Source organism: Podarcis pityusensis (genome assembly GCF_964106645.2).
Source record: "Podarcis pityusensis genome assembly, chromosome: 16".
NCBI lineage: Eukaryota > Metazoa > Chordata > Lepidosauria > Squamata > Lacertidae > Podarcis > Podarcis pityusensis.
In genome coordinates this window covers 24,390,918-24,403,470 of record NC_138041.1, presented here as the reverse complement: position 1 = coordinate 24,403,470, position 12,553 = coordinate 24,390,918, and the positions used below count along the sequence as shown (strand labels likewise).

The window sequence follows — 12,553 nt, the reverse complement described above, 5'->3', positions numbered from 1 at the left end:
CCTTCCCGCCGGAGTGGTACCTATTTATCTACATGCACTTTGACGTGCTTTCGAACTGCTTTGCTGGCAGGAGCAGGGACCGAGCAACGGGAGCTCACCCCGTCGCGGGGATTTGAACCGCTGACCTTCTGATCGGCAAGTCCTAGGCTCTGTGGTTTAACCCACAGTGCCACCCGTGTCCCAGATTTTAACTGTGTACAGTGTTCTTTAAGATAATCTATATTTTTTCTTTCCAGTCTCTATTAAATTTCTTATCATCCTGGTTTCTGATTCTCCCTGTCACTTTTGCCATTTCGGCATAGTCCATCTTGGGCATGCGATCTTCTCTGCTTGGGACCTTGTCCTCCTTCCCCACCCTTGTCCTGGGCTCCGGGGGGGGGCAGGAGTGGGCGAGTATCAGGTGGCCTGGTCAGGCTCTCCATATTGAAGCATGCAACACCGCTGCAGCCGGGGGCAAGCGGGAATTCACGATACATCGCCTGCTCTGAAATCCATCTTGCGATTTTAACTTTCAACCGGTTTCAGGCAATGTATTGCTACGTCGCCCAGGCCTAACTACAACACCTGTCAGATGGGAGCAAGATGGGCAGGCAGGGCATAAGAGGGGGCACACCTCCCCGCATGCCAAAACCCCTAACCCGTCCCTACCCATGTTTGGCATAAGAGCACGACTCACAAAACCCCCGCTGCGAGAGAGGTGGACCTCCGAGTGCCTCCTGGTGCTGGCGAAGGTGGGCGGGTGGGCCGTCGGCTGCACGGCCTCCTCGGCGCCCGCAAAGTGGGCGCAGGGATCTTCCGCCTCCAGCAGCAGGGTGCTGGGGTCCTTCTCCTCCTCGCCCAGGTAGAGGGTGAGCAGCGCCACGTCCCGGCTAAGCCGCCGCTGCTCGGCCCGCAGGGCGGCATTCTCCTCCCGCAGCTGGGCGAGGGCGGCAGCCAGCGGGCGCACCGAGCCCAGGGCCACCTCCACGCGGTGCTCGACGGCCTGGCGCCACGCCTGCAACTCCTGGCGGACCTCCTGCAGGGCCTGCCGCAGGGGAGCCTCCTCGAACGGGGGCGGCTCAGGGCTGGGGGTGGGCACCCCGGGCATGGCGCAGAGGGGCAGTGCCAGGAGAGAGAGTGCAAAGGAGCCCTGAATGGCGGGACCACGGCTCTCTGGTGACCGGCGGGGCTGAGCGGGGTCTTTTGTGTGGCCGGGCATCTATTCTTGTCCCGCAGAGGGACGCTTCCCGGTGACAGACAAAGACAGGATGATGGAGTTGGGCCAGGTGGCCGGGCTGTGTGGGTGGGGGGTAGGCTGGACCCAGTGCAGGGAGAGGCAGGGGCTGCCTTGTGATGGCAGGGGAAGGGTGCCCCCTGGGGGCTGCAGAGGCTGGTGCTGTTAGAAGGGCCGTCCTCTGGGCAATTCAGAGCAGGGGAACAAGAAGAAGAAGAAGAGGAGGAGGAGGAGTCTGGATTTGATATCCCGCTTTATCACTACCCGAAGGAGTCTCAAAGCAGCTAACATTCTCCTTTCCCTTCCTCCCCCACAACAAACACTCTGTCAGGTGAGTGGGGCTGAGAGACTTCTGAGAAGTGTGACTAGCCCAAGGTCACCCAGCAGCTGCATGAGGAGGAGTGGGGAATCGAACCCAGTTCACCAGATTACAAGTCTACCGCTCTTAACCACTACACCATGCTGGTGAAGGAGGGAAGTGTGCGACTGCTGCAAACAGGGATCGGCAGCTTGCTTTGAAAGAAAAAGATGGAAGGAAAAGGAAACGCCAACCAAGGAAGAGTAGATAGTGAAAATTACGGACTACAGTGGTACCTCGGGTTACATACGCTTCAGGTTACAGACTCCGCTATCCCAGAAATAGTGCTTCAGGGTAAGAACTTTGCTTCAGGATAAGAACAGAAATCGTGCTCCGGCGGCACGGCAGCAGCAGGAGGCCCCATTAGCTAAAGTGGTGCTTCAGGTTAAGAACAGTTTCAGGTTAAGAACGGACCTCCGGAACGAATTAAGTACATAACCCGAGGTACCACTGTGTGTTAAAATGGCAAAAATGACTAGGAAGATAATAGTAAATTTTAAAAAGAATGGTATAAATTTATAGAGTACATTAAAGCAGTGTTTCCCAACCTTGGGCCTCCAGCTGTTTTCGAACTACAATTCCCATCATCCCTGACCACTGGTCTTGCTAGCTGAGGATTATGGGAGTTGTAGTCCAAAAACAGCTGGAGGCCCAAGGTTGGGAAATGCTGCATTAAAGAACAATGTAAAGATTTGAAAATGTTAGAAGGATTGACATAGCGCTTGTAAATTTATAACAGGTAAAGGATTTAACTAAAGTTGGATAAATGTAATTAGATGTGGTTAAAATAAAATAAAAACGTATCTGTGGAAAACCAGAAGGGGGAGGAATGAAGTTCAGGGGTTCAGAGAATCCCGCAATTGTACAAATACTGCTGGATTTAAGTTTGAAGGGTATTAATGATGAAAAACTGAAAATATTTTTAAAAAAAAAGAAAGAAAAAGGGGAAGAATCTTGGGACATCCGAGTTAGAACCCGAGAGCCAAAATCCCGGCCCAAACAGTCGAAATGGGGTTGTTGTTGTTGTTAATTGAATTTATATACCGCCCTATACCCGGAAGTCTCAGGGCGGTTCACAGAATAAAATCAAGATATAAAACCACAAAATACCTAATAAAAATAAAAACGACAAGCCTAACCCCCCCCCGCCAACCCCCCCCCCCCCACATTTTAAACAGGCATTGGATGTAAATTGGATTAACCAAAGGCCTGGCACCTAAAGGTGTATAATGAAGGCACCAGGCAAACTTCCCTGGGGAGCACATAATGGTCATGTATGGAGCTGCAGGGCAGCCCTGGGTTCACAGGTGTGTGGGTACGAGAACTACTGAAAAAAACCATTCAGGGATAAAGGAGAGCATCCCTCCTATCACGGAGGCAGGAAACAAGGCATGCCAACAACAGATGAGGCGATCAACTTGTGTCTGAACTGAAACGCATCACTACAAATCTCAGGCGAGGAATCATATTGTCAAATGGTTTTACACAGGGGGACCCCTGCAGTGAGAAAGCTAGCACATGGAAAAGAGGAACCTTTCTTCCTGAGGAGCTAGCTTTCCCTGTGCATGGATTAAAAAAAAAATGCTATGGGGGAGCATTTAAGCACTCAATCCCCTACCTGGGGTCTGAAGCAGCACAGACGGGCACGGCCTCCCTCTGCTGTGGCTGCGAAGCAGGGACAAAATCCCAACCCACCACCTACTCCTGGCTGCCAATGCTGCTGGACCACCTTGCTGTTTGTCCTGGTCGTCAGACACGCTGCAAGGCAGCAGAGGCGAGGAGTGGGGGAACACACACACACACACACACACACACACACACACACGACACAGAGTTCCGACGCAGCTGCCGCTGCTCAGATGGCCTGGCCAAGGTGCAGGGATATTGCTCCAACCTGAAGATGCGGGTTGGAGCACGGGAATGTGGGGAGAGGGACAAAAGAAGGCGGCCACCTCTGCTCACCTGACCGACTATTTCCAGGCCCAGCTCCAGCCTCCTGCACAGCTTCCTGAATAATGCACATGGCTGATGAAAAGAGCGAGTGATCGGATTCCCGGCCCGGGCGAATGGCCCTCTGTTGTTGTTCTGTCCCGCTCAGAGCATCCCCTGCCCTACAAACTGCCTGAGCTCCTCCTCGTAGCTGCAATCTCGCTCTTCACTTCCACCCTCCTGGCCGGCTGCCACACACACACACACACACACACACACCCCCGTCCCGGGACCAGGATCCTTCCCACGCCCTCACCTGCAGGGGACGGCCACCCAGAGGCCCACCCGGAGTGAGTTGGCACAACCCTGTCGCCCGTCGGCGCAGCTCCTCGCGGCAGCCCACCCGGATTCCGGAGCCGCAGGTCGCCTAATGCCTTAACGAGAGGCGACAGGCCGGCAGGGACAAGCGGGACGAGGCATTAGGCTAATTAGCCCGGGCAGGAGAGCTGCCGGCTTGCTCCACAACCAGGCTGTGAGAGGCAGCCAGGGCATGGCTGGGAGCGCTGGCAGAGTGGGGGGGGGGTTGCAGAGCTGGTTCAGAAAAGGGCACCCCAAATGGTTCACCTCCCCTATGAGGGAAAGTTGCATCACCTGGAGTTTTCTTTAAAGTTTAGAGCAGGGTCTTTAAGCTGTCTTCGGACTACAACTCCCATCATCCCTACCTAGCAGGACCAGTGGTCAGGGATGATGGGAGTTGTAGTCCCAAAACAGCTGGAGGCCCAAGTCTGGGAAACCCTGGTTTAGAACTATAACTCCCATCATCCCATCTAGCAGGACCGGTGGTCAGGGATGATGGGAGTTGTAGTCCCAAAACAGCTGGAGGCCCAAGTTTGGGAAACCCTGGTTTAGAAGGAAGGCGAGTAAGATTGAGGTGTAAAAAAATTATGCCTGGCAAAGAGAATGTGGATAGAGAAAAGTTTGGTCTCTCTCATAACACTAGAACTCAGGGACATCCAATGAATTTTGAAGATTCGGGACGGAGGGGGGAAAAAGACCCTCTTAATGCAGTGCATAGTTAGACTGTGGAACTCCCTGCCACAGGAGTTGGTGACAGCTTTAAAAGAAGATTGGGCAAATTCACGGAGGAGACGGCTACCCATGGCTACTATAGCCATAGGGACTACACTCTGGTTCCATCATTGGAGGCAGCAAGGCTTCCGAATCCCAAATCTTGTGCTGGGGTCCTGCTTGCTGGCTACCCACTGAGGCAGCTGGAGGGCCCTTGTAAGAACAGGATGCCGGGCATTAGACGGTCACTGCCTCTCCTGCGCAAAGCCCAAGTTGTGCCCTTCGCTCTGCCTCTCACAGCTGCAGAACTGACGCAGCCCTCCGCCCTCCCTGAGGCTCCACGGCTTTGTGGAGGGCCAAGGGGACTTTTTAAGTTTCCCCCACCTGCAGAAAGAGGCATGATCAGAGGAAGGAAGGAAGGAAGGAAGGGAAAGCAGAAGAAGGGCAGGGAGCGGGAAGACTCACCTTATTAAGGCTGGAGCTGCTGCCGCCATGGCTGGAGCTGTCGATGCTGCTGCTGGTGGTGGTGATTCGAATGGGAGTGCTTCTCAACCCCAGGGTGAGTTCTGTGGCATGGGGAGAAGGCACAGGTGTGAGAACCAGCGGCCAGGGGTCGGGGCAACAGGAGGGCTCCAAACTGGGGCTTCGGGATTTGGCCAGCTTTTAAGCCCGCAAGTTGCCAGTCTGCATGAAATGCACAAGTTACTAGTCCACATTAAGTTCTGAAGTTAGTCATTCCCTTTGTAGAAACAAGCTGGCCCATGTGTTCCAAGGCATACCTGAGCTAAAGAGCACCAAGTCCCTTCTCCCCAAAGCTTGCGCCTACCTGCTTGGCAGGAGTAGGCAAGGAACCACAAAGGACACAAGCCGGGGAGGGGCTGTATTTTCGCCAGCGTAGACTTGGCGCATTGCCACCCGCCCTTCTCCCCAAGCCCTGGAGATTTGGTGGGCTTCAAACCAGACGCTTTTTAAAAAGCGGCTGGCGCTCTCCTAATAGAAAACAGAAAGCGGCAAGCTGCAGTCAGGTAATGTAGCGGAGATCATGGAATATATCCAAGTTTCTGACATCGTGCGCCAGCCTTCATAACGCTCCAGGAATGAGCCTGTTCTAGATGGGGAAGGGCATGGATCGCATGGCAAATCGACTTCCAAGCTCCGAACCCACCGAGTGCCCAGAGTTGCTTTCTCTAATCTGCTGCCTTTCCAGGTGTTTTGTTTTGTTGTTTTTTTTAAATGATATTTATTAAGGTTTCCAATAAAAAGAACACATCAATAAAAGATTAAACATAAAAACATAAAAAAGAAATACACAATTCAAAAATACACAATACATAATCCAAAAAAGAAAAAAAGAACAAAAAACAAAAGACAAAAAAGAAAAAAAACAGTTAAAAACAATATCACCTTTTCATCTCCATTTTTAAATTTACTTATTTTCTGGACCTCCTCATACCTCCCTCTTTTGTATTCCAGTTCAAATTGTTTGTCCAGCAATTTCTTTCCCTCTTTTTTAATCCCAATCTTTAATCTTAATATAATATAACATTAAAATTTTACCTCTTAAAAACCAAGTTTCCATTTCCTTAAACTTTTTTAATCCTAATCCTTAATCTTAATCTATATATAATTTTAAATCCTGTACAGCTGGAAGCCACTTATTTTCAATCCAACATCACTCTAACATTCTTTAATTTTGCAATGTTTCTGCAGATAGTCTTTGAATTTCTTCCAATCTTCCTCCACCGACTCTTCTCCCTGGTGACGGATTCTGCCAGTCATTTCCGCCATCCAGGTGTTTTGAACTACAGTTCCCATCAGCTTTTATCAGCACAGCCGTAAGGCTGACGGACGGTGCCTTCCAAAACATCTGGAGGGCGGCAGGTTGGCAGACGTTGTCGTAGAGAACTGGGTCAAATCAAAAACTAGGATGATTAAAGGAAACATCACCGCGATTCGGTGTTTCGAACGTTGATGTGGTTTTCACGTATCACCGTTGCGTTCGTCGCTTTGACATTTTAAAATGAAATTGAGGCATAAAAGGGAATGTGCATGTGTATTTTTATATCCTGCCCTTTTCTCCCCGCTCCTCATTTAATCCCCTCAGCAACCCTGTGAGGTAGGCTAGGCTGAGAAGCTGCGACGGGCCAAAGGGGGCAACCCAGTGAGCTTCATGGCCAAGAGGGGAATTCGAACCCTGTTCTCCCATGTCCTAAGTCCGACCACAGCACCGCCAAGGGCTCAAAATAAAAAGTCAAGACTTCAAAGGCTTCATGGGGGGTGGGTAATCTGAATTTGCACCCAATCCCTGAGAAGATCAATCCGACACACTCCGGCCACAGCGACAGAAGTTTATCTGTCTCTCTCACTGGAAACATCATGCAATTACAGTGGTACCTCTGGTTACGTACTTAATTCGTTCCGGAGGTCCGTTCTTAACCTGAAACTGTTCTTAACCTGAAGCACCACTTTAGCTAATGGGGCCTCCCACTGCAGCTGCGCTGCCGCTGCGTGATTTCTGTTCTCATCCTGAAGCAAAGTTCTTAACCTGAGGTAATATTTCTGGGTTAGCAGAGTCTGTAACCTGAAGCGTATGTAACCTGAAGTGTATGTAACCTGAGGTACCACTGTACGGCAAGTGTTCTGGCTCAGTGGTAGAGCAAGCCCTAAACGGCCTCGGTCCAGTACAGTGGTACCTCGGGTTACATACGCTTCAGGTTACACACTCCACTAACCCAGAAATAGTGCTTCAGGTTAAGAACTTTGCTTCAGGATAAGAACAGAAATCGGGCTCTGGTGGTGCGGCGGCAGCATGTGGCCCCATTAGCTAAAGTGGTGCTTCAGGTTAAGAACAGTTTCAGGTTAAGAACGGACCTCCAGAATGAATTAAGTACTTAACCCAAGGTACCACTATATATCTGAAGGAGCGTCTCCACCCCCATCGTTCTACCCGGACACTGAGGTCCAGTGCCGAGGGCCTTCTGGAGGTTCCCTCACTGCGAGAAGTGTGGCTACAGGGAACCAGGCAAAGGGCCTTCTCGGTGGTGGCGCCCGCCCGGGAACGCCCTCCCATCAGATGTCAAAGAGAACAACAACTACCAGACTTTTAGAACACATCTGAAGGCAGCCTTGTTTAGGGAAGCTTTTAATGTTTAATAGGTTATTGTAGTTTAATATTCTGTTGGAAGCTGCCCAGAGTGGCTGGGGAAACCCAGCCAGATGGGCGGGGTATGTATGTATCTATGTATGTATGTATGTATAAATAAATAAATAATAATAATAATTGCAGAAGTTCCCAAGTTCAATCCCCGCCAGCATCTCCTGAGACGGCTGGCAATGATTCCTACTTGAAACCCTGAATAGTTGCTGCTGGACAGACCAGCGTCCTGATTCAATATTAGGCAGCTTCCTATTTAATTCAGCACTTTTTTAAAAAAAGCAAACCAAAACCCTGGGGACTAAAATCTTAATTTATCCTCAAGAGAAGGGCTGTAAACTCAGCGGCAGATTATCTGCTTGCTTTGCATGCAGAAGGTCCCAGGTTCAATCTCCTGCAGCCCCTCCAGGCGGGGCTGGGAATGTCCCCTGCCTGAAAACCCCTGGAGAGCTGCTGCCGGTCAGTGCAGACAATGCTGAGCTGGATGGGCCAACAGTGTAAGGCAGTTTGCTGAATTACCTATGCAACCCGCAGCTGCAAATTCCCACTGGCCAGAGAAGCCCTTGTCACCCAAATCTCTAGCCTTTTAAACCTTATGGATAACAGATATTTTCCCTTATAAAGGGGCAGCAGCAACCTGGGAGCAACCTGGGAGAGGAGAGTGCTTTAAGTCCCTGCCACAAAATGCAATTTTGCAGAACAGAGGGTTGTAGCTTCATACAAAAAGCATCGGCGGAAGGTCCTCGGTTCAGCCTCTCCAGGTTGGGCTGGGAAGGATTTCCTGCAGAGCCGTTGCTGCCAGCCAGTGAAGGCAACACTGACCTAGATGGACCAACATTCTGACTTGCGCTGCATGAAGTAACTCTGGAAGGGGGTTCCTGGTGCAAAGCGGCGCTTGCAACTCTAAAGCAGGAGACAAACCTCTGCCGGCAAAGCAGAGGCTGCCAATTCCATGCAGGCTCGTGGCATTTTGTCCTGACTTCTCTGAAGATTTTCGACTCTCCCTGCAGAAGGTTTGCCAGACCAAACTACACCCACCCACCCAAGTCTGTCCTGCAATTTCATATTTTGGGGGCAAATTGGCTGGCATTTTGTGGGCAAAGGCTCTGAGCTTTAATGCGTGCAGAAGAGGCAGAAATTCAACAAGCAGGTAGTGCCACAGACAGGGAAAGATGCTTCTCTGGGCAGAACTTTAATCAGGGGAGAAATCCACAAGGTGCAAAACACGCATTCTCTGCCCTGCCTGCTGTCCTGGAAATTCCACTCCTTTCGGCAAAATTCTCCTCGCTTGCCTTGAAGGTTCCTACAAGACCAGGTCCACCTCAAAAGTCACTTTATGGGATGTCCGGTGGCAATTGTGCCATCATGGAATAGTTAAAGAGTGTCCAACCAGAACCCGGGATAGATTGAGGTTCGAATCTACACTCAACCAGGTGAAACTCACTGGGCAACTCTGGATCAGTCATGATCTCTCAGCCTGACCTACCTCACAGGGTTGTTGTGAGAACGGAGGGAGAACCACATGCGCTGCCTTGAGCTCTTTCCAGGAAAGAAACACAGTAAATAAACGATTCTGTCCAAAAGGAGCCAAACCGAGAAGCAGCAGAATCACAGAGTGGGGGGCAGGGACCTCATGGGTTGTCTAGTCTGACCCGCCACAATGCAGGAATAACAGCGAACAAATTGCTGGGCGCTCTCCCTAAGGAACTTCCACAGAGCGGGCAAGAAGTGCCTATAAGACACTTTTGCCCCCGTGCCAACTTCCGAGGGCGCCGGACGGTAACGCAAATGCACAGCCCGCGGTGCCACTCACCTGCCCGCTGGTTCCCTGGGGTCCCCACGATTTGGCTCCTGAGGGGCTGGCTGCGGCCATCCTTGATCTCAATGGTGAAGAGGGTCTTCATCTCGTCGCTGGGCTCGGCGGCGCCGAGGTTGCGCGCCCGGGCTGGCAGAGGGCTGCGGGAGGAGGAAGAGCTCAACGGGGGGACATGGGGCTCCTTTGAGCCGGAGGAGCTCCCCGGAGTGTTTTCAGCAGAGGGGCGGGCAGGTGCCCACTTGCTCCCCTGCCATTGGCCAGCCTGGCTCCGCCCCCGGGGGCCGGCCGCCTCTTTAGGGCCAGCCGGACTCTCGGCGGGAGGCCTCACTGTCCCGGTCTTTGCCTGGATGGTGGAGGGCTTGGCCGGCTGCTGTTGCTCCTCTGCACCCCGCTGCCTGCTGGCATCCTGGAGGGCACGGCCGGCAGTGCCACTGCTGCCACCCCGTGCCCCGGCAGGTAAGTCTCCTGCACGCGGGGGGTTCAGGAGCTGCTGTTGCTGCTGCAGGATTCGGGCGCCTTTGCCCGCACTCTCCGCCTTCCGGGGGGGGGCCGCAGAGCCGGACGGCTTGAGGGGCTCCGAGCTGAACTTTCGTGCGCGGTCTAACACAGAGCCGGATCGCTGGAAGGGCTGATCCCGGCGGGAATCTGCAAGACAGAGAGAGGGAAAGGGGTGTGCTTGTCGGCTTGGGAACAGAGGAGAGTTTATGCATCACATAAGCTGGGAATCTGGCCAAGAACGCTTCTGAGCTCCTCCCAGAGTTTATACACACTTAAAACAATAACAGAAGGAGCATCGCCAGCACAGGCAGTGTGAGCGACTCTCAGAGTCCTTCCCTGTCCCAGGAAGGAAGATCAAAGTTAGGAAGCCCCAAATCCCCAGCTTGTCAAAGAAACATAGAATCATAGATTTGGAAGGGACCCTAAAGGTAAAGGGACCCCTGACCACTAGGTCCAGTCGTGACCGACTCTGGGGTTGCGGCTTTATTGGCTGAAGGAGCCGGCATACAGCTTCCGGGTCATGTGGCCAGCATGACTAAGCCGCTTCTGGTGAACCAGAGCAGCGCACGGAAACGGCGTTTACCTTCCCGCCAGAGCGGTACCTATTTATCTACTTGCACTTTGACGTGCTTTTGAAATGCTAGGTTGGCAGGAGCAGGGACCGACCAACGGTAGCTCATCCCATCGTGGGGATTCGAACCACGGACCTTCTGTTCGGCAAGATCTAGGCTCTGTGGTTTAACCCACAGTGCCACCCGCGTCCCAGTAGGGAAGGGACCCTAAGGATCGTTTAATCCAGTGTTTCCCAAACTTGGTTCTCCAGCTGTTTTCAGACTACAATTCCCATCTGCCCTGACCACTGGTCCTGCTAGCTAGGGATGATGGGAGTTGTAGTCCACAAACAGCTGGAAACGCAAGTTAGGGAAACACTGAATTCTAGCCCTACACGCAGCAATGCAGGAATATGCAGCTGGCAATCGAACCGGCAACCTTGGCTTTATCAGCACCGAGCACCAACCAACTAAACAACCCTTCTCATTTCTCTTACAAAATTAAGCATGGGTGGGTTACATGGCTAGGAGGGAAAACTTCTCCCTGCCAGATAAATCCCCCTGCCCGATCCACTTGGTCCACAGCACATCATTTCTCAGCAGAACTCAGCTGAACATTCGAAGATTCAGGACGAAAGCAAAGCTGTCGGCAGGCGACATGCGATTAAATCACAGAACTCGGGGCTGCAGGAGGCCATGGACTCGATGGGCCACTGGCCTGGTCCAGCAGGGAAACTCTACTTAGGTTCTTAAAATCTAAAACAGCTCCCACAGAGGAAGGCTCTTTTCGGACGGAGGAAGCTGCCTACTGCTGAATCAGACCGCCAGTTTGTCCAGCTCAATGTTGCCTCCGGTTGCCCACCGCTGAGAGCCACAAGCAGAGAGAGCTGCTCTTGCACTCGAGTCCTGCTTGCGTGATTCCCACTGGGATGTTTGGTTGGCCTCTGAGAATCTAGTGCAGGACAGGACAGGCCATTAGCCCAATCTTGCAGGGACAGATAGATAGAGTGAGCAGCGTCTGCACTGACTGGCAGCAGCTCTCCATGGTTGCAGGTGAAGGACATTTGCAGCCCTCCTTGGAGATGCCAGGGATTTAACCCGGGACTTTATGCATGCAAGGCAGATGGATGCTCTATACTGCAAAGCTGTGCCCCTTTACTGATTCAGACCATTAGTCCATCTAGCTCAGCACTGTATACACAGACTGGCAGCATCTATCCAGGACTTCAAACCTGGATATGCTGGGGATCAAAACTGGGGCTGCCTGCAGCAGAAGCATTGTTGTTTGTTTGTTTGATAATATTTTTATTTACTTAATTTTATTTGGGCTGGCAAGCCACTCTGGCTTAAATTCTTATGCCTCCAGGGACACCCACCAGACGCCCCCTAAGTAAACTGGGCAAAGCAGCATAAGGTCATAAGAAGAGGCCGGCTGGATGAGGCCAAAGGCCCACCTTGACCAGCATTCTGTTCTCACAATGGCCAGCCAGATGCCTGTGAGAAAACAGCAAGGAGTGTGTTGTTGTTGTTGTTGTTGTTGTTGTTGTTGTTGTTGTTGTTGTTGTTTGTATGCCGCCCTACATCCAGAGGCCTCAGGGTGGTGACAACATAAAACCACAATACAGTGGTGCCTCGCAAGACGAAATTAATCCGTTCCGCGAGTGTCTTCGTCTAGCGGTTTTTTCGTCTTGCGAAGCAACCCTATTAGCGCCTTAGCGGATTAGCGCTATTAGCGGTTTAGCGGCTATTAAAGGCTTAAAGGCTTAGCTGCTAAAAGGCTATTAAAGGCTTAGCGGCTTAGAAAAAGGGGTGGGGGGAGCGGGAAAAAAAATCTCAAGACTTGCAAGACATTTTCATCTTGCGAAGTAAGCCCATAGGGAAATTCGTCCTGCGAAGCAACTCAAAAACGGAAAACCCTTTCGTCTAGCGAGTTTTCCGTCTTGCGAGGCATTCGTCTTGCGGGGCA

At 51.9% G+C, this 12,553-nt stretch overlaps 1 protein-coding gene across 8 annotated transcripts in view; it reads right to left on the bottom strand.

Moving 5' to 3' along the window:
* The window catches only part of SMTN (smoothelin), an 82,325-nt gene that overhangs the window by 29,026 nt on the left and 40,746 nt on the right, over nucleotides 1-12,553 (bottom strand). For all 8 annotated transcript variants that reach the window (XM_080986207.1, XM_080986208.1, XM_080986212.1 and 5 more), the window contains 2 exons: nucleotides 9,536-10,183; nucleotides 5,034-5,134 (listed from right to left, as the gene is read on the bottom strand). In XM_080986207.1, the coding sequence (XP_080842333.1) occupies nucleotides 5,034-5,134; nucleotides 9,536-10,183 (749 nt within the window). The remainder of the gene's footprint in view (nucleotides 1-5,033; nucleotides 5,135-9,535; nucleotides 10,184-12,553) is intronic.